The 24,673-nt window shown below is 37.1% G+C and overlaps 2 protein-coding genes and 2 pseudogenes across 2 annotated transcripts; 1 reads left to right on the top strand and 3 right to left on the bottom strand.

Moving 5' to 3' along the window:
* Positions 1-6,861: 6,861 nt before the first annotated feature.
* Positions 6,862-9,879, top strand: LOC137965923 (thymidine kinase a-like). Its single transcript, XM_068812317.1, has 4 exons — positions 6,862-7,304; positions 7,542-7,686; positions 8,523-8,644; positions 9,229-9,879. Exons 1-4 carry the CDS (start codon positions 6,967-6,969, stop codon positions 9,503-9,505), a joined length of 882 nt encoding a protein of 293 aa, XP_068668418.1. The 5' UTR covers positions 6,862-6,966; the 3' UTR covers positions 9,506-9,879.
* Positions 9,880-14,925: 5,046 nt separating this feature from the next.
* On the bottom strand, positions 14,926-17,243 carry LOC137965128 (BTB/POZ domain-containing protein At5g48130-like; annotated as a pseudogene).
* Positions 17,244-17,283: 40 nt separating this feature from the next.
* Positions 17,284-18,931, bottom strand: LOC137965127 (BTB/POZ domain-containing protein At5g48130-like; annotated as a pseudogene).
* A 3,578-nt stretch (positions 18,932-22,509) lies between these two features.
* Positions 22,510-24,261, bottom strand: LOC137965922 (probable serine/threonine-protein kinase WNK11). The gene is made up of 3 exons (XM_068812316.1): positions 24,172-24,261; positions 23,242-23,865; positions 22,510-23,050 (listed from the first exon to the last, which is right to left on the bottom strand). The coding sequence occupies exons 2-3, from the start codon at positions 23,809-23,811 to the stop codon at positions 22,682-22,684; spliced, it is 939 nt and encodes a 312-aa protein (XP_068668417.1). The 5' UTR covers positions 23,812-23,865; positions 24,172-24,261; the 3' UTR covers positions 22,510-22,681.
* Positions 24,262-24,673: the final 412 nt, after the last annotated feature.

Genomic DNA, 24,673 nt, shown 5'->3' with positions numbered 1-24,673 from the left:
TATGTGTCTTGTGCTGTGGAATTTGCCAGGAGCCAAGGACAGTTACAAGTATGTCATCTCCCATCAAGCATTAGAGCATGCAAGTGCTTCTCTCTTATATCTGGCTAACAGATGAGGACACCTTTCTTCTTATTCCCCTATGTCTCCACAATTTATCCCATTATGTTATTGATATGTCCTAAGCTCAAATTGAATCTTTATCATTTGGATATCAGGTGAGATTGGAATTTCATTCATTTGATCAGCTTGTCTGGTGATAGTTCTTCGAAGGTTGTTTGAGAAATTTTGGCTGGAAGGAAAGTTGTCAAATAGCAGCCTCAGCAAGCAGGGATGGTATATTGAAGATACCATTAAAGAAAGAATATGAAGAAAGAGAAAAAAAGTATCAAGAGAATAGTTTTGGAGAAAACAAAGCCTGACCTTGGAATTTTGCAAAGGCTAAACGCCAGAAGTCCTCAAGTGCAGCTGTTGTCTTGAAAACTCAGAAACGCGACATAACCTTGGAATTGATTTGTTTCTTGTTTGCATTGGTGTTAGTGGCCTTGGAATTATGAAATATTTTTAAAAATAAATTATATAATAAATTAGGAAATTAGTGATAAATCATTCAAGAGATTGTTTTGTTATGATTTCTTAAAATTAAGAAAAATGTTTTGTTTGATTTTGTTTTTTTAAATTAAGGAAATTCGAATCTTTCATTAAGAATTCAAGTTATCCTTCTTCAAACCTTTTTGATGTAAAAAATCATTTTGATTCAATAACAAAATTTCCTCACTCTTTCTGGTCATGATTAGGCTTCTAGGGTTGAACCACGTAAAATTCTCTTATGCCTTTTGTTCCTTACATCTTTAATTTTTTATTTTCACCAAAAATATCCCATGGTATCATCACCGAAAGTTTGATTTTGTCTATCTTGTGTTTCGAAGTAAACTTTTGCATAATTTTTTGCCATATCTATTTTATTGTTTTTTATTTAAATTGATTTATGCATAGATACATCACTTTAATACAAACATTTTGCCTCTTATTTCATCAAAATCCTTTGATGAAAATATGTTTATGGTTGATGTATCATATATGGTAACTCAAAATTTTTTCCATATTAATTTTTTTTATATAATCAACTAGATTATTAATTTCCTATTAAATAGATTATTCGTTCCCGGCCTTGTACACATCATGCCAGAAGTCGTTACCTTAATGGCAAGGAGGGGGATGCCGAAGGTAGGGCTAGTGACTGGAGTGAAGTCGTAACAAGGTAGCTGTACTGCAAGGTGCAACTAGATCACCTCCTTTTCAGGGAGAGCTAATACTTGTTGGGTGTTTTGGTTTTACACTGTTTTACGCCCAAAAGAAAAGCAAGCTATGTTTGAGCTAAGCTTGGAGATGGAAGTCTTCTTTTGTTTCTCGACGGTGAAGTATGACCAAGCTCATGAGCTCATGACCAAGCCCCTCCCTCCCCGTGTGGTGACATGGTGGCTCAAAAAGGAGTAAGAGACTCATCCCCAATGTAGAAAGTTGGAAGCGAAACAAAGAGGCAAGGGAGGGAGAGGTGGATTGGGGTTGGGGCTTGGGGCTTGGGGGGAGGAGGCCTCCTTTTGAAGTTGATTGAGAGTTCTTACACAAGTGGGGGCTCCTAATGAAAAAGATGGGACTTTGTGGCTCTAAAGAGTCATGTGAAGAAAAGGTTTGTTGTTACTCAACTTTCCTGTACATTTTTGGCATCAACAGAGAAGTACTTGAGCAACATCGTCTAAGTGGTTTAACATTTTGTGATAGAATTGGACTCAATTTTAATATGGTAACAAAGTAAAATCTACGTGTTCGCCTTGTAGAGTTTGTACTTGTTTTTGTGGTCTATTTCTCTTAAATCTAAGAATGTAACCCTAGACATAAGTAGGAGTGCTGGTGAGATTAGTCCCAAATAGGTAAGTGCTAAGAAAAGTTGTTGATTTATAAAATTGAAGAATATGCATTTTAAATGGTTAGTCATTTTGGCATGACCGAGTTCAATCTTAAGTAGGAGGAAAGAGCTACAAACCATCAGTCTTCCAAGTTATTCATCCAAAGTATGCATAGGGGTGGGGCCTTACACTTGATCAAACTCAATTTTACATTGGGAAGAAGAATTCTTGACCCTCACTTCACTTGTTGTGTTTGTAGTTTTAAAATTTTAGGGCCTTAATTCGTAGTAGTTTCATATTTAGGAAGAAGAAAAGAGAAAAAAGATGAAGAGTTGTTTCTATTTAGGAAGAAGAAAAGAGAAAAAAGAAGAAGAGTTGTTTCTATTAAGGACAAAGAGAGTGGTGGAAGTGAGATGAGAACCCAAGGAAATAAAGCTCTCCTTGGCATGATCTAGGATGTGCTTCTTCTTTCTTATTATTTATAATTAGGGAGATATTACACAATGACAACTATGCCCATAGGCTAGCTATAAAATAAAAAGAAGTAAAACTAAAGAGATCGTAAGTAATAACTTATTACAACATGAGCTTTAATACTCCTTCTCAAGTTGGTGCAAAAATGTAAACAACACCTAGCTTGGAGCATTAGTTATGAAGTGTACCTCCTACAACTGACTTTATTAAGATATTTGCTAGTTGGTTATTGGAGGAGATGTATTGCATGTTAATAATTCCAACTCTAAATTTCATCTCAATGAAGTAACAATCAATTTGAATGCATTTTGTTATCTCATAAAACACTGGATTTATAGCAATGTGAATGATTTTTTATTATTACAATAGACTTGCATAGGATTTTTTATACAAAAAGGGTCCTTTGTGAGTAGAGACATCAACCATAGCATTTCATGAACATTTTCATAACTTTATATTCTACTTCTGCACTTGATCTAACCATTACATGTTGTTTTTCATTGTACCAAGTCACTAGATTTTTACCAACCATTGCGTAAAAAACCATTAGTGGATTTCTTAAAGAGCCTTTGTATTTGCAGACCCTACAACATTAATATGTCCATGATTCTTATACAACAACTTATGTCTTAAATTCTTCATTTAATACCTCAATATCCTTTCAAGTGCATGTCAATGAGAAAGTTGATTTTGATGCATAAATTGGCTTATAACACTCACGACAAAAGAAATATCTGGTCTATTGACTGTCAGATAGATTAATTTACCAACCAGTTTTTGGAACTTCGCAACATCTACTTCATTACCACACAATTTCACATACAAGTCGATGGAAGTATCAAGTATTCTACAACCAAGTATTCTTATCTCTTCAAGTAAATCCAACACATACTTTCATTGAGATAAAACAGTACCATGTTAGGACTATAACACACCAATGCTAAGAAATATTTCAATAAACCAAGATCTTTTGTTTGACAAAAATTACCCAAGCCATCCTTTTCCTGGTGAATACCAATCTTATCACTCCCAGTGAGAATAATTTCAACAAAATTAGGGTGGGTATATGGTTGAGTTTCATGAGGAACCTGATCTAACCTGACCTGAAAATCCCGGGTTTCTGACTTTTGGTTTCACTCTGCAGTTTGGTGACAGGTCAGAGATGGGGCAGGGAAAAACTTCATTGGATTTTGGGTTAGAAATAGGTTTCCCCAAACCTAACCCACGGAGATGAGACATGGATATAAAATAGGGTAGGAACATGTCGAGGATCGGTCAAATTTATAGGGATGGGTTGGGTTAATGAGGATGAGGCAGGGAAGGGTCGGGTTTACGAAGATGAGGTAGGGGCAGGATTACGGGAACCGTGATTTTGTCGAGGTCAGATTTGATGTTTTGGTTATTGCTTGGGTTTTTTTGGTTCAAGTTTTTGGGTTAGGGTTTGGGGTCGACTTCGAGTTTCAAGAAACCTGACCTCAACGTGACCCATGCTCACCCTAATCAAAATACAATAACCATAAGCACTATATAGTTATTAGCATGCTTAAGAAATACAGAGTGATCCATCTCACACCTCTTAAAATCAAAACCAAAGACAACCTTACTAAATTTATCAAACCATACTCATGGCAATTGTTTAAATCCATAAATTGATTTTTGAAGCCCACAAACTTTTTCTTCCTCAACCACAAACCCAAGTAGTTGAAACTTGTATACATCTTCATGAAAATCACCATTAAAGAAGACATTCTTAACATCAAGTTGATTAATTAACCAATTAAAATTTGCAACAAGAGAGATAAGACCCTCACATGAGAATTAACTTTGGCAACTACGAAACTTCAGAATCAATCCCATAAATTTGTATAAAACCTTTAGCAACCAACTTGGTTTTTGTCGCATAATATTGTCATCTGGATTATGTTTAACAACAAAGACCCATCGACAACCCATGGGTTTTTTCTCTGTGTTAAAAGTGTCAAATGTTTTATTATCATATATGGTCGTTATCTCTTCCTCATGGCAGCTGTCTCCCTGGATATTTCAAGCATCTTCATGATCCCTAGGAATAAATACAATGGACAAAGCATCTAGAAAAGAACAAAAATCATTGGAGAGTGTGAGTGAAAATGAAATTAGAAATAAGAGCGAAAGTAGATTCCTTATGTTGAATACAAAAACCAAGTTCTTTGCCAATTGCAATCGGACGAGTATCATATTAGGGGGGTTTAAAAAAAAAGAGGAGAAGAGGGAGAATTAGTCATCCTTGAATCAGAAATGACACAAGTGATGGGTTGATCAATGGCGAGGCAGAATCCAATAATGGCTAATATGGAATGTGAGGGAATGGCTGGTTAAGTGGCTCAATCAGTCCAAACATACCTATGGAAGACTCAAACCCTAGAGGGCAAGATAATTTAGAATAGAAAGGTTGATCTTCCAAGAGTGTAACATCAATGGTAACGAATGTTTTATTTAAGGAAGGGTTCTAATATATACCCTTTTTAATTTTTAGAATAGCCTAAGAAGATGCATTTAAAAGATTTTTGGATCAAGTTTATTTCTTTTTGCTAAAAGATAATGAGCAAACAAAAAACATCTAAATATCAAGTTGGAAGCAGAAAAGGATAACAAGTCAAGATTTATTACCAAGGACATTAGTGGACATGCGATTAATATGATAACAATCAACTACGACAACATAGGGCCATTAAAACTCAAATACATTCTTGGATAAGAGTAAGACTCGAGCTACTTCAAATAAATGTCTATTTCTCCTTATTTCTTGTTCAAGGTATGCAAAACTTTTATGTTTTGTGTTTTTGTTACTTGGTTGTGTATCTTACACATCGTCAACTTTAAAAGTTGTGGTCACGCCCCCCAAAAAAATTATACTTGGTCAAATTTATTAAGTTTTGCCATTATAGTCTCTCCTAGTTTGTCCAAAAAAAGGTTATATTCTAGATCCATTTGAAAGTATCAGTATTACATAGTTGCCTTCTTCCAGAAGTTATTTTTCTCTAGTATTTCTTCAGTTTATCTTTTTGTGTTTTCATAACTTTATAGCAATGTTTAGACCCACTGCTTAAAAAGTATAGGAGTATGTCCAACATCCAATTTGAATCAAGTCTTTTATTACTCACCCAAAAGGTGATTTGTGTTTGAGCTACCCTTAAAAAGTGAGTAGTCTTAAAGTTCGGCCGATTTTTTGCTTTTAAAATTGAACAGAGTATGTTTTAGACTATGACCATTTTGACTAGTGTATGGAGCTTTGTTATACGTTTAAGAGTGATTTTCTTCTCTCAAATTGTGTTTTGTCCAAGATGGGTCTTTATGTTCTTTTTATCTCTAACTTGAAGGGGAGAAGTAGAAGAAGAAGTACAAGAAATTTTTTTTGTTTCATATGTTGTGGTAATTTTTATGTGACCAACATATTCAAGTAAGGGAGAGAACAAATGATGAAGATTAAAGACCAAGGTGAAAACCAAAAATGGTTTTTCATTGCAAGATGAAGTTATAAACTCTAGCTTGAGGGAGAATGTTAAAGAGCAAGAATGGAAGAGTCTTACATGACTCTCATAGCAATAAGTCTCATAGAACCAAAATTAATATGGTGGAGTCTTACAAAAGTCTCATTGAAGGAGATCTCACAAAAGAATCTTAGTTAAAAGTATTTTAGTTATGTTAATCTTCTATTTATGTTCAATTGTTCAATTATTCTAGAACTTATTTTTTAGTGTTTAACTTTTAGATTTTACTTATTTCCTCTATTATAAATAGAGGCTCATTGTACTCAAATTACAATAAGTTAGTGAAATTTTTTCGTTTTTCCATAAATTCAACAATTGTCATACTCATCGCCGTATAGGTGAAATAGTGGGGCTAGACAATTTATTTATCTGATTACCTCTTCCATTGCTTGTACTTAGTTAAATGAATGATATATAGTATTAATGAGTGTAAATAATGATAATACTGTATATTGTTTATAAATGAAATGACGTAGAAAATAGTTTTTTATACATTATTTTTACTTATAGTAGTCAACTTAAGGGTGCGATAATCGACTTGATAAGGGTGGTTGTATGAGCCCATGGAACCTAATGAGTCATTAATAATAAGTCTCATTTTCACTAACTAGTTTTTGGGAATAATAATGATTCGTATTTTCTTTTCTTTTCCGTGGGGTTCCAAAGAGACCCTAAGCGTTCAAATTTTAGTGTTCCATATTAGGTTAAGTTGGACCAAATCAATTTGCAACTCTTGTAATTCAATCAAAACAAATCTTACACCATCAAAAGATTCAAAATTCAAAACCTAGAGCATTGGCCTGAACCATGTTTGAGTACATATTCGTTATTGATAAAAGGGGTCACTCAATGTTGCGGGACCCATCTTCCTCATCCTGCACTGTTCTCCCACTACCTTTCTCACCCCTTTTCATGACCATTTCGGGCGTATTCAGCTCAGGATTTCCCTCCAAACGCATTGGCGGGGGCAGAGAGAGCAAGACCCACTCTCTTCAAAGTCTTCGAATCTCGTTTTTGAAAACTCCCTCCAATAACTGCGTCTATTTTATTTCGCTCCCATGCCGTCCATTTCCACCATGAAATCTCTTCTCTCCTCTCTTCGTTCCTCTCCTTTCTCTGAAACCCTAGTTCCCTTCAACTCTCACGCAAAATTTCTCCCTAGATTTTTCTCCAAATCATCCATCTCATTTGTGCGGAATCGACTCTGTGTGCGATCCTCTCCTGTTTCTTCGACCGCCCCTCTTTCTTTCTCAACTAATATCATTTTTAACTGTAACGATTTGTCTATGGAACCTACTTCGCCATCCGGGGAGATCCATGTTATTGTCGGGCCGATGTTTGCCGGGAAAACAACTGCTCTACTTCGTCGGCTGCAGTCTGAGTGTGATAGTGGCAGGTTCATTGTTCTCTCTCATGGATGCCTTTTAGTTTGTTGTTCTTTTTGTAGCCCATTCTATGTCATATGTGGTGTATATTATGCTCATGAAGATAAGGTCTGGCTTTGACTTGGTTTCTGTAAACGCTGGGTTTATTTTGTGTACGCTGCATTTTTGGAGAAGTACATCGAATTGATAGCGATCAGTGGACCGACAGAATGCTTGAATGTTTTCTTAAACTTATCTCTTTGATGCAGAAAAGTGGCAGTAATAAAATCCAACAAGGATACACGATATGGCTTGGATTCAGTCGTCACTCATGATGGCGTGAAAATGTCTTGCTGGGCCTTACCGGATCTTGCTACATTTAAAATTAAACTTGGTGCCGAAGAGTATCAGCAGGTATCCATTTGCAAACAGAGGTTTTGATTTATCTTATAAATATTTCCTGAAAATAAACAATAGTTGTGTTTGATTGTTTCTTTCTTTCCTTCTTTTTCCTCTGCTGTGAGTTTCTCGTTATGTCTTTATATAACCTATGTCCAATCTATTTCAATCTGCATGATAGAGTAGAGGCAGTCAGCTTGCTTAATGGTTGACTTGGGCATTACAAACAAGTGACTGCTTTAGGCAGCTGAAGTATTCAATGGAGCTAATGTAGTTGCATTGATTAGAAAGTGGAGGTCGCATAGTCTGGTGTCATCTAGACTCGACCATGATATGTTTTTATTGGAGGATGTATGTTATGATCCGAGATGGTTTTGGTTGTCCTTTTATGTCATTTACTACCCAAATCAAAATCTCAGATGGTCTCGTCTGTTTAATTGTATTACTTTGGTATATGCAATATTTCTAGTATAACTTGATCAAAGGTGGCCTCAATCATGCATATGTGCCACAGTGAACTTCTGAACTATTTTTGTCTGTTGTGGCTGGAATGGGTAATTTTCTCCAGGCATTGTGAGCACTCAGTTTAAACCTGCTTGTCCCATGAAACTGTTTGTAGGTGTAACTATCAGTACAAATTCCATGCTTCATTTGATGAAACGTCCTTTGCATTCAAGAGGAGTAATTTAAGGCACTAGCCCAAGGATGGTGGCTGCTTGGTGTCTGTACTCTGTTACCAATGAATAGCAGTTCTTTACCTGCTTGCTCTATTTTGAAGAAACTTATGCAGACATGTGAGATATTTTTATTTGTATGTAGGGTCCAGTTTTTTACTAGATTTTTCATTGCAGTTGGATGTAATAGGGATTGATGAGGCTCAATTTTTTGGGGACCTTTATGATTTCTGCTGTAATGCTGCTGATCATGATGGAAAGACTGTAATTGTTGCTGGCCTGGATGGTGACTACTTGAGGTACAGTTCAATATTTGTTTTTTACATTTGACATACAAACTTTTATCATGGTGAGGCTATTAGGCTTGTAAATGTTTGGCTGATAAGCTTAAGGTTACTGATTTACCTATATTCTTTGTTTATGTTGTGTATTTAACTGTAAATTGGTAGGTTTTTGGGGTTCTTAGAAATCTGAATGAGTGTACCATATCTTGTGTGCTCAGTCATTTTGTGCAGAACACCGGGAGAATTTGAAGTCTAGCAAGAACTAATTGCATAGAAAGTCTATATTGGTTTCTGTTACTTTTGATTGTGGCCTTTATGTTGAACACACTAATGCCCTTGAACTTGTTCATTTGATTGTTTTCCTCTTACTGTGGTGGATGTCGAAATTTTCCTGATACATGGAAAATAAACAATGTGCAGATATGTTAAAAATTATTGATTGAAACTTTTCATAAGAGTTTTGACATAATACTTTATGATTTTGGGGAAGGTAAAGCAATGACAAAAGATATTATAGGGCCAGAATATCAGTTCACAATTTGATTTTAAATCTTGATTTCTGATACCAGGTCTAACTTGTCATAAATTTTTACTCGCAGAAGGAACTTTGGCTCAGTTCTTGATATAATTCCCCTTGCTGACTCTGTAACGAAGCTAACAGCTCGCTGTGAGCTCTGTGGTAAGCGAGCCTTCTTTACATTGAGGAAAACAGAGGAGACCCAGACTGAGCTCATTGGTGGGGCTGATGTTTACATGCCCGTCTGCCGACACCACTACGTTAGTGGGCAAGTGGTTATTGAAGCTGCAAGAAATGTTCTTGAATCTCAGAAGGTTGTGTGCTCCAGTGCCCTGGAAGCAGCTGCCTTGCCTATTTAGTATCTAATATATCAGCTATTATTATGGAGTGAATTTTAAGTGTTAGAGCTTTTGATTTAGGTCTGTACAATATGAAAACAATGGAGCTTTATGCTCTGTGATGTCTATTATGTATGTCATACGTTCAACTTGTATCCAAAGATCAAGATTTCTTTTCTTGAGTTCTTGTTTCCAAATACAAAGCCTTTGTTCTCAAGGAATGTCTTATTGGTTAGTGCAATATTCTAGTTCTGCTGATGTGGGCTCTCCCAGGCCCCAGTTGGAGGTCAGAGCCATATTCCTATCAATTAACAGTTGAATAGCTGTTAACACCCACGTTAAGTGATTCAGTTGTATTGCCACAAGAAGTTCATTTCAAGTATGGTTTTCTCACTCAAGACAACATTTGTACATTATTTAACTTTGTTGGTGGTGTTGATGTTGTTGAATAATGTGCAGACCAGAATTTGTTAGTGTTTGGAAGTCTAGTGTCTTCTGTTATTGTGATAAGCTGTTAATGAAATTAATTGTGATTTAAATGCAAGTTGGGAGGGTAGATAACTCCTTCAGGCTTTATTTGATGGCTAGGGTGGATAAATTTAGTTGTATGGACAGGTCAATAGGGAGGTCTGATTGTATGTTATGGGTTAGTGTGATGTGATGGTTTATGACAGTCTAATCAAAATTGTAATAGGGTCAGCTATCCAGTAGCCATTTACTAGCTTTACTTTGTTTGCATTTTCTTATTGATAACGCACATGTTGAATTTTTCTACATGATCTGTCTCCTTCAGAAAACCCTGAATCCACTTGTTTCTCTTTGTTTTGCTCTTGTTGAACATTGTTAGACTTCGAAATACTTTGCCAGCCTACTTGCATACGTTCAATGAGAAGCCCAGTTCACTGAATGGTAACTTGTGGTATTGGTTTTGTTGGATTTAGGATCCCACAATAAAGAACCTTGATCAAGGTGATAAAGGAAGAGAGGAGGAATAGGAGGAGAAAAGAGAGGAGAGGAGGAGAGAGACAGCTAGAGAGAGATGAAGAGAACTAGGGAAAACAGAGAATAGGCTAAGGACAAATTTCTGAGAAAAGGAGAGAGACTTAATAGTCTATCTTATTTATAGTTATGAAAGGAGGTTTACAATGACTATAATGCCCTTAGGGCTACAAGTTTTGTAAAGAAAATGACTTAAGTAGATATACATTATCTTATTTAATTACACTCTTGTGTCTTCTTTATGAAAATCATTTATTTACCTCCTTTGCCACCTCATGATGTGGGAGAGGAGTTTTCCCTTAAGTGGGAGAGGAGTTCTCCCTTAATTTACATTTGTGCCACTTACGTTGTGTCTTTTAACACTCCCCTTCAAGTTGGGGGAGAAAACATTATAGATGCCCAACTTGATGTGACCGGCTTTATAAGAATAGCTGCCAACTGTCCTTAGATGAAACATGTTTGAGAGATAAAATTCTTGTTTGAAATTTTTCCCGTACAAAATGATAATCTACCTTAATGTGTTTTGTTTTTTAGTGAAAACCCATATTTTAAGCTATATGAACACGTGCCTAGTTGTCTCAATATAATTTCATAGAGGCTTCCTTATGGAACCCCAATTCAATAAGACAAAATCTGATCCATAGAAGATCATTGACTGTATGAGCCATAATTATGTATTCTACTTCTGCACTAGACCTCACAACAACATTTTGCTTATTACTTCTTTATATAACCAGAGTACCTCCAACTAAGGTACAATACCCAGAAGTGGATTTTTTGTCATCAGGTGACCAACCCAATCAACGTCTACAAAACCTTCAATATTGAAGTGATCATGATTTTTATAGAAATGTCCTTTCCTTGGAGCTCCTTTTCAATACCCTAGTATTCCTTCCAGAGCTTGCTAATGGGTATGTTGTAGATTAACTAACCACACTTACAGCATATAATATATCTCGTCTGGTTACTATGAGGTAAATAAGTTTTTCCTCAAGTCTCTGATACTTTCTTATATCAATATATTCTCAAGAGCTTGCATATATCTTTATGTTAGCATCCATAGGGTGTTCGTTGGTCGGCATCCTATCATTCTTGTGTTCTTAAGTAAATCAAGAACATACTTCATTTAAGATAATACAATCCCGTGCTTTGATTGGAAAACCTTAATATCCAAGAAATATTTTAGAAGTCTCAAATCCTTTGTTTTGAATTCTTTGCGTATATATTTTTTTACTTCTTTTATACTATCTTCATCACTACTAGTAATACTCTTCCATTTAAGGTAGTCTTGACAAGCTTTGATTGAATCCAAGACACAACATTACTTGGCTAAATATGTCAAACCAAACCCGAGGAGACTGTTTCAGGCCATATACAAACTTCCTCAATTTGCATACTAACTCCCCCTCAACCACAAATTCAGATAGTTGATATATATATATATTTCTTCTTTAATATTATCATTCAAAATATGCATTATTCACATCCAATTGATATACTGGCCAAGAGGAATTAGCAACAAGTGATGATAAGATTTGTACCGAGTTTAATTTAGCCACTGGAGAAAAAAATTCCTCATAATCCACTCCATAGCTTTGAGTATACCCTTTTGCAACTAGGCGGGCCTTGAGGCAAACAATAAAACTATATGGATTGTGCTTAATAGTAAAAACTCATTTACAACTCATAGGTTTCTTGCCAAGAAGAAGTAGATCAATGACTCAAGTTTGATTCTCATACAATGCATTCATTTCTTCTTCCATGACCATCTTCTATCCTGAATGCCTTAGAACCTCCTTATATGACTGTGGAACACGGATGAGAGAAATAGATGCAAGAAATTGAGAGCAAGAAGAAGACAAACGATGGTGAGAAACAAAATTGGCCATAAGATAAGAAATGGAGGGCCTAGTGCAAGTCCTAAGTTCATTCTGAAGAGCTATGGGCTAGGTATCAAACAAGGGAAGATGGATTTACCTCGAAGGGATCAGTAAACTTCTCAAGTGTGGTATTGACCGGTGCTTCAAGGGGCTAAAGTAGATCCTCATCAAGTGACACAATAGGCTTAGGAGTTGCCTGAACAAATGAAAGACTTGAGAAGCATCATTTGAAGAATAAAAAAGATGTGTCCTAAAAAAAGTAACATCCCTAGAGACAATTAATTTCCGAAGAGAAAAATTATAATAAACATATCTTTTTTGGGTACAAGAATAACCCAAAAAAATACACTTAAGAACCTTGGGTCTAGCTTACTCTTGTGTGGGGATGTTAAATGAACAAAACATGTGCAACCAAAGACTTTCGAATGAAGGGTGAAGGGGTCTTCATTAGGAAATAATACTGAATATGGGGATGTATGACTCAACATTGAAGATAGTAACTCATTAACAAGGAAACAAGCTATAAGACTTGCATGAGGCCAATAAAAATAGGGCACGTTCATAGAGTTGAGTATGCCATGGGTTACCTCAAAGAGATGTCGATTTTTTCTTTCGACTACACCATTTTGTTGAGGGGTATAGGCAGAAGATGTTTAATGGATAATGTCATTATCATGACAAAAAGATTGAAATTCACCAAATAGGTACTCTGGCATTATCAGAACAAAGGATTTGTATTTTTTTTCCAAACTGAGTGTACACCATATGATGAAAGGACTTAAAAATTGAAAGAATTTTAGACCGATCTTTGAATTAAAATACCCATGTAACTCGAGTAAAGTCATCAACAAAAGTAACGAAATACTTAACTTGAGAAATATTTGAGACACAAGGGTCCCCATATATCCCAATGAATTAATGAAAATGGATCAACAACTTTATGTTCAGTTTGAGGAGAGTATGTAGTCCTCTAGTGTTTGCTCAACTGACAGACTTCACAGTTTAGACAGAACAAGGTTTTCAAAGATGGAAATACGTACTAAAGTGATGTTGTTGATGGATGTTTGAATCTTTTGTGCCATAATTGTGCATCTGTCTGAGAAGTGGAAACCATAATTACTAGATGCAAGTCTAAGTAATAGAAAACCCCCTGTTCATGGCCTCCACCAATCATATGTTTCGTTGTTAGATCTTGGAAAACACAAGAAGAAGGTGATAAGGGGATAGAGAAATTAAACAGTTTTGTTAACTAATAGACAAACAACAAATTTAACGGGAATTTGAGAACATATAAGACATCAGTAAACGAAAGTGAGGGTATAGCATAGGAAGATCCTTCCCCAAGAACTTTGGTTTGGGATCCATCGGTTATCGTAACAAACTTGTCTAGTAAGCATGGAGACATAAAATGTAATGGACTTATAACTTGTAGTATGTTCGGAGGCCTTGAGTCAATGATCCAAGATGAAGAGGAGGAAGTAGCAAAGATCATACCTGATGTGGTGGTGGCAACATCAATAGTAGATGTAGGAGAAGATATCATTAAAATCTTCATTCTTAGTAATAATTCATAATCATCATCTGTGACAATCTTCCTGTAACTCGGTTTTTTTTTTCATTTTTCTCATTGCTATTAACTGAGGCCTAGTTGGCAGTAACCCAGTTTGGTTTGCCATGAAGCTTACAACAAGTGCCACTTCTATTACTTGTTGGGCCTCCTCTATAATATCTATTGTACCCTCTGGTGGTAGAATTTGTACCCCTAGTACTTTAGTACATAGCAGATAATACCTCAATCTAAGAGGTGGAAGAGGGATCTGGTATCCTAAGAAGTGTGAGACTTATGTCATCGAAGAATGGAAGTGCAGAGGAGTTGAGAAGTTGAGTTTTGGCCACCTCAAGATACAACGTAATATTGGTCAAACAAATAGCAGCTGCTAAAGCCTCCCACTATTTTTCTTGAACTAATATGTCAATGGAGTAAGGTTGAGCAATTTTCTATTCTTGAATCAGTCCTCTAAAACGAGCCAAGTATTCATGTAGATTTTCACCTTGTTTTGTATTACACATGTTTTGGAATACATCATATAAATTTGTAAGTTCTCTGTACTAGAGTACAATTTAACACAAGTATCCCAAATCTATTTTGTGGTCTGAAGGTAAATAATATTGTTGGCTACATGCTCATCCATGCTCTAAATTAACCAACTAATGACCAAGGTGTCATTCTTGAGCAATTTAACATAAGAACTATCTCATTCATCAACCGGTGGAGTTAGTTTGGTTAGATGTCCTAAGAGGTCTCAATTGATGAAAAACCTTCTAACCAATTGTGACCAGCTCAGATTGTTAGACAACCCTCTCAAGGGTATTATGGTAATTTTCAGAAGATCACTTTTACTACCTATGTTATCATCAACCATTAATCAACAAGTAAGCAATCACTAATAAGCAATATGTCAACCAACTACTACTCCAAGCCAATAAGCAAATCGAGGCAACGAATATAAACCAACTTGCGCCAATATGTCACTTGAGAGGAAAGCAACTCGAGCTCAATTATCATTCGCCATCAATCAGACCACCACGTGCTATCTCATATAGGATAGATTTCATTCTTTTATCACATATGAACTTAAATAAGCCAAGGGGATCTTAGGCCGAGAGAGAATAGAAAGTAAATTATAATCCTATTTTAATTATGCACTTAAATAGGTATAAGAAAATAATTATGTCTTGGTCATGCCAATTAGAGAAGATTTGCAATCTTTCTCAGTTAGGAATCTATCTCAAATCAAATCAAATCCATAAAAGGTCTTGAGTCAAACCAGAATCTAGCTGGAGCATCTTCTAGAGAAGGAAACCTGCATTTTTTGTTACTTACCCCACCTAGCAAATAAAGATCGCAATCTTTGATTTATTCTTTCCTTAAATCAATTAGGAAAGGAATTCCAAAGATTATTCTAATAGAGAAAGCTTTTAAATAAGTTAAATTCAACACATTCTTTCTTAAAAAAAAATTCTCTTGGCAAGTTTTTGAAGAAAAAAACTTTCCTTCAATAAACATGCATCAACTTTATGATTCAATCATCGCCTAATTTTATCATTTTTTCCCCAAAATTTTTAGATAAGTTTCTCAAGAGAGTAACACAGCTAATGGAAAACCAAAAATTTGTTGCAAGAACCAACTCTTTCAAAAAAAAAAAAAAATTTCCTTCTCGGTAATTAAGAAACCAACCTTTACCGAGCTCTTTTGAGAGCAAGCCATACAAACATCAACTTAAACATTCTTAAATAAATTTAATCATGCTTTGATCATGATAATCCTCATCAGTAATAAAAAAATGAACAAATCTTCTTCCAATATGTATTTTCTAAGGAAAGAAATCGAACTCTAATGCATAAACCGAGTACTAAAAAAATTGTCGATTAATCTTGCATGATCAAAGATAATCCGAGCACTAGAGTTTCACAAATCATATAAAGCTCAATTTCCTATCCAATTTGAACGAGAATTTCATGTATCAATCAATCTTTCAAAACTCAAGAATGATAAAATATCTCATCAATGAGAGGAGAAATAAAAAACTTAATCTTTGTGCAATAATGAGTTTTTGTTTCACTTAACAAGAACTCCACTTGAAGCTTGATAATCCACATGTACTAAACACCATATTATATTCGGGATCTTAAATCCATTGGTTTGATACCATGTTGGATTTAGGATCCCAAAATAAAGAAGCTCGATCAAGGTGTGAAGGAAGAGATGAGGAAAAAGATGAGAATAAAGAAGAAGAGAGGAGAAGAGAAAGATGGAGAGAGCTTGGGAAAATAGAGAATAGGCTAAGGACGAATTTATGAAAAGAAGAGAGACTTTGTTTTACCCTTTGCCTTGAGTCTCTTATTTATAGTTGTAGAAAGAGGTTTACAATGACTACAATTTTCTTAGGGTTACAAACTTTATAAAAAAAGACATAAGTCAACATACATCATTTTACTTAATTACACCCTTTTGACATCCATATGAAAAACCATTTATTTATATCCTTTGCCACCTCTTGACGTGGGAGACAATTTCTCCCTTAATTTACATTTGTGCCACTTAAGTTGTGTCTTCCAACTGGTAATGCCTTCTTCATCAGTGGTCTCCTCTTAAGCATCCTGAAGCTTTTTGTTCTCTTCTGTTCTGGCCCCTTTGAGTATGCTGCCACTGGAGACTTTTCTTCAAGGACACGAGTTCTTACTCCAGGCTTTGAATCCTAAAACTTGTAGATTCATGGTCCTCTTTCCTCTGCAGATTGAGATCCTTTTCTAGCAAGAAACTTAAGGCGCTGCTAGCTGATTCTGCCACATCTCTTTTGTTTGGACTCTCTGCCGTCTGTTTGTTTTTTGGGATCTGGCAACTTGAGCCTGAAAAGCTTCCAGAATTATCACTATAGTGTGCAAATCGAAAAGAATCGGAGCAATCTTTGAATGCTTGGTGGGTGTTTAACTACTGAACGAAGAAGGCCTGGACTATCATGCGGACTGGCATTAACTCGTTTTGAACTGCTTTGAAACAGGTGTCCTGCGACAGCTTCTGACAATTGAGGTATTTGCAGACTTAAGCCTTCTCTTCCTATGATATTTGTGGATGTGCCTAATTATTCTTAGTATCCAAAAGACAAAAATGGAGACAAATAAGTACCAGAAAATCAGCTAAAACTGAAGTACTAAGAGAGCTGAAGTTGTTCTAGAACTTACAAATAGGAATATACTCGTAGCTTTGTAGAGAAGATCATGTGTCTGCCTATCTGATATTGGTACAATTTCTAAAGCAATGTGAACATTTTAGGCCCTATTTTTGGATTAACAGAAATTACGGAAAGATACTCATCCCATTTTCAGCTATAACAGAGTTGTTATCTGAAGGGGGTCTGACTATTCTCTGAATTGGATAATACTGAGGAAGAAGCTATTTTCTCCATTGTCTGCACCTGAAGGGGTTTGGCCATTTTCTGAATTGGATAATGCTGAGGAAGAAGCTATTTTCTCCATTGTCTGCAACTCTATGCTATGTTAGGAATTAGACACCCTAATGCCAAACTAACGAGAACAATAATAATAAATGCAAAATAAGGAAAAAACAAGCACGGAAAACAAAGCTAGAAAAAATGCAACTGGAATCACTTGCCTTCTTCTCTGGTGGAAGTAACTCAATAATTCCTCACAGAATCAAAGAAACCATTACCACATCCTGTTGTTCATTGTGGTCTCCCATGTTCTCTAAAACTAGTGAATTTTCTTTGATAATTACCCATTTATTGGCATAGAATACAATCAATGGACTACCATATTTTTCCTTCATTGCTTGTCTTCTCAAGGACCTAACTATTCTCTTGAAGAATTCAAACGGTAGAGCTATGAAGTCTTTGATCCATTGCTCCTGACGAGCTATCTCCTTTACTTTGTCACAGTTCCAAGCTTGCCCAGCCAAAGCCTGTAAGGAGACAACTGGCCTCTCTTCTCCGTTCGAGGTCAATTAGAGTATTATCCCAACTCTGTAGAACAACTTGGTTCAGATACAGGTCTGACCTTTCAACCAGATTGCCCGAACAGTATTCCTCTGTCATTTAAAGAAATTCAGATGCAGAACGAAGGGCTGTGACATTAAGATGATCAATCAGAAGAGAAGATGTGTAGGTGAACCGTGCTATCATCTCAAAGGTTCCTGATATTTCCCGGGAAATTATCAGGTAATTCAAAATCAAGTGATTCCTTCAGTACCCTTCTGAAGTATCCACTCTTAGAACACATAAAAGAAAGGAGGTCAGGACAGTTAAATTGCTTTTGATTACTAAATTGTCTTACTTCTGTACCTTGTTATACTTGGTTGTTTTCAATTGAATTACATTTACTTTTTAAGTTTTCATGTTCTTTAAACCTTAAGATATTCATACAAACCTTGTTGCTCTTTTCTGCTGATATTGGTGATTATAGACGGAAGAGAGAGCAAAACAGGAAATACAAGTAGAACTAGAGTTTAGTAACTTGTCTCTCCACCCAGAGCATTTGGAAGACATGCCACCTGTGAGAAGCCAAGAAGTAGAATACTAAAAAACCATTTTATCATATATATATTTATTAAACTTTTTAACTTTCCCATGTTAACTCCTTCGAGACAGAAGGGCATAAAAGAAAGATGGAACAGTTAAATAAAACTCAAACGCTTAGTCTAAGGTTTTCTTTCCTACACTTACGCATTAAAGATTTGGTAATAAAAGAAAACAAACTGAAAAAGAATGAAAACACTTCTATCCCACTTCTCTTTACCTTGTGTACATTGAAGATTTTGTCCTTGACTATAACATGAACTGATGCAGGTAAACCTGTTTCTTGACTACTGAAAGGGTAAAACACTCAAATCCAAGTTAAGTATGCAGTAAAAATTATGATTGAAGAACTGAAATTTCAACGGTGAAAAGAATTAATACCATGAAACTGCTTTTATCCTTATCAACTCTCTAACTGTTTGGCATGACAGAGGACTCGACACTACAGAACTCTCTTTGAAACTCGCAGAATCCATGACTCCCTTTCAGATTTCAAATTCATGTAGCTCATTCACAGCAGCAGCAACCCCCATGAAGCCTTCTTCCTGGAATGCGATATCAATGAGCTTCAATCTGGGCAGAAACTATCAACAATGCGTAAGGAAACGGATGACAGTGCCAACAGAGCTTCTGGAACTATCAACGATACAGTAAAAAAAACCATGAAAAGGTGGTAGTTTATCAGTTAATCTCACTTGTCCTTGAAGTCGAGACTCCAGCAAATATGTTATGGTACGGGACCTTACTAGCAAACAGTAGTAACTATGTGCACATGAATGGAATTTGAATCCAGAATTCAAGCTCATGAAAGCGTTCATGAACCTTGAGTAGTTGAAATCCATGGCTTTTTCTTGAGTCTGTCACTGAATAGAAGGACCATATTATTGATTTTCAAAACTCTATGGATTTAACTCATGGAGAAAAAGGAGAGACGACATATTGGGAGAAAACAGGAAGAAGAAAGAGGTTATAAACTGTCCTAACACTCCCCCTAAGGCTCAATTTATAGATGAATAAAATTAAAATATTATAATAATATACCTAAAACTTAAACTAATTACATCAATACCATCTTTATGAGATGACTCTTTATTTACTATCATACCATCACTTGTGGGCCTGTGAGCCTTCTCCTTGGTTTGTAGGCTTGAGTCCATCTTCCACATCTCTTAGATGTGTGAGCCTTCCTTGGTCGTGTGGGCTTAAGCCCAACTTCAAATAGTCTCCTTCAAGCTGGGGGTGAGAGAATATCATGAACGCCTAACTTACTACAAATGGTATATGGGATCTTCCCATATAAAATGACAATCCATCATATCTTCCAACACTCCCCCTCAAGTTGATGGTCTCTTTGTTCTTTTCCAAAAGACCCAACTGGCATAATATAAGAGAGTAAAATCACTCTTAACCATAACATAACGCTCCATACTCCAGTAAAATGGTTGTAGTAAAAAATACTTTCCGCTCACAGGCGAAAAAGTAGCCATACTATGGGGCATAGTCTTATCCACTTTCATAGGGTAGCTCAAAAAAAAAAAAAAAAAAAAAAAAAAAAGCTCTTGGCCGAATAATAGACTTGACTCACGTCGGATGTTGGACACACTCCTATCCTCTGTAGCTAGAAAGCCTATAAGCATTGCTCAGAAATGTAATAATAAACTCCTCCATCACGGTGTCTAACATAGGGCACCAACTCTCAAATTGTAGGAGTAACACTGCCAAACGAAGGGGTAAAAGGTAATCACCAAAAGATAATATTTTGGGGCTTCCATGTGTTTTCTTATTCATCAAAATAACCAATGCTGACAAAAGTCAAACCAGAGATGGCGAGCGACAAAGTATAGCAACAACTGAAATGGGCCTAAGACCAAATAACACTTACCAAATAATAAAAATCCTTAAAAATGACCCATAAAATAATTTGCAGATAGTCCATTACTAAATAAGGAAGTTGCACCAAATAATATGTTGGAATCAAGTAATAAGCTACCAATACTTCAAAATAATAATCCAGTCAGAGAAAAGGACTGAGTTGAGTAGAGTCAGATATCAAACCAATATAGTCGAGTTGTGGAAGAAATAGGTATAGAACTCAACACCCGAACCCGTATAATAGAGGCAATAAGCAAGTGGGTTGAGTCAGATTGACCGGACCGAGTTGGTCCAAGTTAACTCGACAAAATCTGGTGTGGATCGATAGCTAAATGTGCTGGACGGATTAAATGTGCTAGTGTCTTCGACTTCCCACGACACTCGCTTCCGAACAGAGCGAGACAACAACAAACCAGAGATGGTGAGCAACAAAGGATGTAATTTCGGCTCGGAATGGAAATCAAGTTGCGTCAGACGTAATCCTAGCAAGTTATGATAATCCAGTAGATGGTCAGAACGAAATATAAATCCAATTCCGAGAGGCGATGCTAGAGAAGGAAACCGCCAAAGAAGGCACAACTAGAGCAGAAGGCAACCAACGAGAACCAAGCCTAGAAAACGGATTTACATGGATTTTGACGCCAACTTTTTGAACTTGATTATAAGCAGAGATTGCCGAGTTGAACTTCTACTCAATCACCGATGCAAATAATCTCGCGGATTTGCAGAGATATACTTCAGAATGAGATATCATGCCAACCAGAGAATAGCAAAATTGATGTTATCAATCAGAGAAAAACTAGCAACGATTGGTAGAAATAAGCCGAACAGATTTCAACTTCTCTAACAGAATGAAGCAAGATACTCTGTTTTGGAGATACGATTTGCTGGAATGACGATGAGCCAACACATGATTCTCCATCAGATAATCAGAAACTTATACTTCACACCAATCGATCTCAAGGAAGGCCAGCGAAGAATAGCAGTTCCAGCCAAAAAATCTATGGTAGTTGACGAAGAAAATTAAAAGAGTTTAGTACACAATAAGAATAATATGACTTTGCTGAGATTTGAACCCAGATCTCCAGTTGCCTGGTGCCATACCTTAGGCCACAAAGTCATCTCAATAAAATGGAAACAATACAGCTGGTATACAACTCATCGCAACTAGTTAATTATACACACACCTAACACCTCAAGGCACTTGCAAGGAAAAAGTCATCTATTAACCCTGGAAAAATAAGTACTAAAAATTATAGCAATGATATGAAAATCCATCAATCTTGTTTAGTATCCTAACAAAAACATACACTTAGCAAAAATATAAACATAGGCAAAAAATCATAAAGCGATTTTAGAAGTATTGATAAATATATGATGAAAAAGCTTACTTTCTCAAGCTTATGCGATATGCTCTCAGATCTCAGGGGCTTCCATTGGCCTCAAACCTGCACATAAAATTGAACTCTACTAAATGAAGGCACTCCACAAAGAAAGAGCGAGAGAGAGAGGCAGACCTGTATCCACCGATGCAAGCTTTGGTGAATGATCAAATGGAGCTCCCTTATCTGTATCTCCAACCGTCTATGTTGATCCCAGTAAGACACAAGTCTGGATCTATCATTTTGGATCCACCAAACATAAATCCAGATCCTTTAATAGTCAGATCTACATCCAAATGGGACCTACTCATTTTAAACCGTAGGCTAGATGAAATAAAAATTCAGCATGAAAATAAAAACTAAAGCACCCAAAAAAAATGACAAAATATCACCTCAGGAATAAAAAAGATGAAAATGAAAACAAGGTTAGACAGATCTCAGAAAACTGTTAAAGAGAAAACATCACCCACAAAACTTGTGAATGATGTGATTTTGAAGGAACTGAAGTCCCCCGGAGCAAGTGAAAAAATCTCAAAGGCATGCAGAAAAGAAAAAAAGAAAGAACTAACATCCTTCAAATAAAAAATTATAATCAAACCTCTAGAGAGACAAATCTTAAGTTTTTGAGAACTTAGTTTGAAAACATCAGTGCAAATTCCTCAGAAGATTCTCCATATCTTTCTTTCCATTCCTCAAAAGATTCTACAATGAAGAACACAAATTCATAGACCGAAAAAACCAGTCCTCTTTTCTTTGTACTTGTATGCTTTTGTATTATTTACACCTTCCTTCCTCGCAATTTAATCTTTCCTCTTTCGTATGAAGAAAAAAATTAATGAAATTTATCACACCACACCACCTCTAATATGACGACAACAAATTTGAGAAAAAGCGTATCCACCAAGAACAAAAACCAAAAAAACCAGTTTCTCATTTCTGTATCGTTTATCGGCATCAGCGTGTCGTCACGATTCACGCGTCGTCTAGACCATCGAAGAACGGGTCACGGAGTAGCTCGGCGGCCGACGGCCTCTTCCTCGGCTGCGCCAGGCAGCGCTCTATGAACTCCTTCACTTCCAGGTCCTTCACCTTGCTCAGTGCCGCCGGCCGGATGCCCGACGTCACCTTCCGGTAGATTTTAGCCACGCTGTCGCACTCGCTGTAGGGTATCTGCAGAGTCACCATCTCCAGCACGCACATCCCGAACGAGTAAATATCCACCAGCTCCGTGTAGTCCTCCTCGTAAAGCTCGGGCGCCATGAATTCCGGGGTGCCCAGGATCGAATGCGCCGCGTGGCTCCTTCCCACCGCCGCCGCCAGTCCCAAGTCGCCTATCTTCACCTGATATCAAACAACAGGTCACGGCTCAGATCGAGGGTTATCACGCAATTTTCAAACGAGCTATTCGATCAAGTTTACCCTGACGGATCCGAACCCCGTCGTACGTTATTCCTAACGCCCATTAACTACCAGAACCAATAAAACATCAAAATAAAGCAGAATTAGGTAGAAGGGTGTGGAATATATAATACCTGTCCCACATTGCCGTTGATGAAGACATTGCTGCAGTTGAGATCCCTGTGAATGATGCAGGGCTCGTGGTTATGGAGGTACTCGAGTCCCTTGAGGATCTGACGGGACCACTTCTTGAGCGCCTTGACCGATACGTGACGGTGCTTCTTCCTGTACTCACGCAGGTCACCGGAGGTGCAAACCTCGGTTATGAAGTTGAGCGTGTTGTGCTCCTCGTCGGTCCAGACATTATACAGGTGAATGATGTTGGGGTGCTTGAGCTTTCGCAGCAGCCGCACCTCCAAGTAGAGACGGTCGATAACCGAACGGTCGTCACTGAAGTTGCGTAGTTTCACCTGGTTCCACGCCACCTCGATACCCTCCTCCTGATCAAACGCGCGGTAGACCTTCTTTACAGCTCCGGCGCCGAGCAGGTCGCCGTACCGGCCGTACCGACCTGTCGGATCCACTTCCACGAACGGCTCGCCGTCGTTTTCCGATGAGTCCTCATTCACGCAGGGCATTTTCGATTTCGTGTGACAAAAGCTCCCAAAGTCCGAACGATCACTGGACGCAACGCTGGTCGGCATGGTCCTTCCTTTCACAAGCTCCGCTTTCGAAATCAAGAAAGCACACGGTAGTCTCTGCAACAGAAAAAGAAAATAATAAGAAAACTTCACGGCTCTACCACACTATTAATCCATCACCTGAACAAGGAAAACAAACTCGATCCCAATCTTCCAAGACTCACTACAAACGCACGAAACCCTCAAACACGAAATAAATTCCAAAAAATCAAAGAAACCATCAAGCCCTACTTCCGGCCTTAAACGAAATTAAAAAAAAAAAAAAAAGAGAACATGAATAGCTCAACAGAAACCCAAGAATTAGCGCAACAACACATCGCAAAGAAAACAATGAAAGTAAGGGAGCAAGAAATGTTTAATTACCTAAAGAAGAAAGAAGCGGTGGGCGGAGCGAGGTTGTTTCCCTTCACCGGATCCCAAGTCGCAAGAACAAGGTAAGCAAACAGAGAGCAATGGAAAAGGATGAAAGGTAAGAGCGGGAGAAGGGAGGAGGAGTTTTATAGGACTGCGTTTGGATTAAGTTAACCAGAGGTTTAACTAGGATTTGATCGTTTCAGGGACTTCTACTCCAAGACTGAAACTGCCCAGAAAGGAAACTTGCTTTAAATTTCATGATGGAACGGTTGAGATCTCTTTTCGTTTGTACCTGGAAAGAGACGTTTTAAGTAAGTGGATATTGTTCACGGGGTAAAAGCGTCAATGTGCCTATTCGGAGATACAAGCCGCAAAAGCGTGTCTCCTAAAGCGCGCCTCTTAAAGCGTGTCACCTGCAAGGGTAAAAGTAGATCTTTGCAGCGTGTGTTATGTCTCCACGACTGCTTTCCCCATTTTTCGGGTAATAGAATCAGATCGGATTGGGCTTGTT

This window comes from Aristolochia californica, unplaced genomic scaffold (assembly GCF_029961685.1).
Source record: "Aristolochia californica isolate CCGP_79_NKW_82.1479 unplaced genomic scaffold, dmAriCali1.0.hap1 SCAF_5, whole genome shotgun sequence".
Classification (NCBI taxonomy): domain Eukaryota; kingdom Viridiplantae; phylum Streptophyta; class Magnoliopsida; order Piperales; family Aristolochiaceae; genus Aristolochia; species Aristolochia californica.
This window is presented reverse-complemented; position numbering and strand designations above follow the sequence as displayed.

Bases quoted from the DNA above. Each gene is read 5' to 3' on its own strand.
- LOC137965922 (XM_068812316.1), bottom strand. From the start codon at position 23,811: ATGCCGACCAGCGTTGCGTCCAGTGATCGTTCGGACTTTGGGAGCTTT. The intron at 23,051-23,241 runs GTATTATATATT...GTTTGATATCAG, and splicing joins TCAACGGCAATGTGGGACAG to GTGAAGATAGGCGACTTGGG.
- LOC137965923 (XM_068812317.1), top strand. From the start codon at position 6,967: ATGCCGTCCATTTCCACCATGAAATCTCTTCTCTCCTCTCTTCGTTCC. The intron at 7,305-7,541 runs GTTCATTGTTCT...TCTTTGATGCAG, and splicing joins TCTGAGTGTGATAGTGGCAG to AAAAGTGGCAGTAATAAAAT. The intron at 7,687-8,522 runs GTATCCATTTGC...TTTTCATTGCAG, and splicing joins GTGCCGAAGAGTATCAGCAG to TTGGATGTAATAGGGATTGA.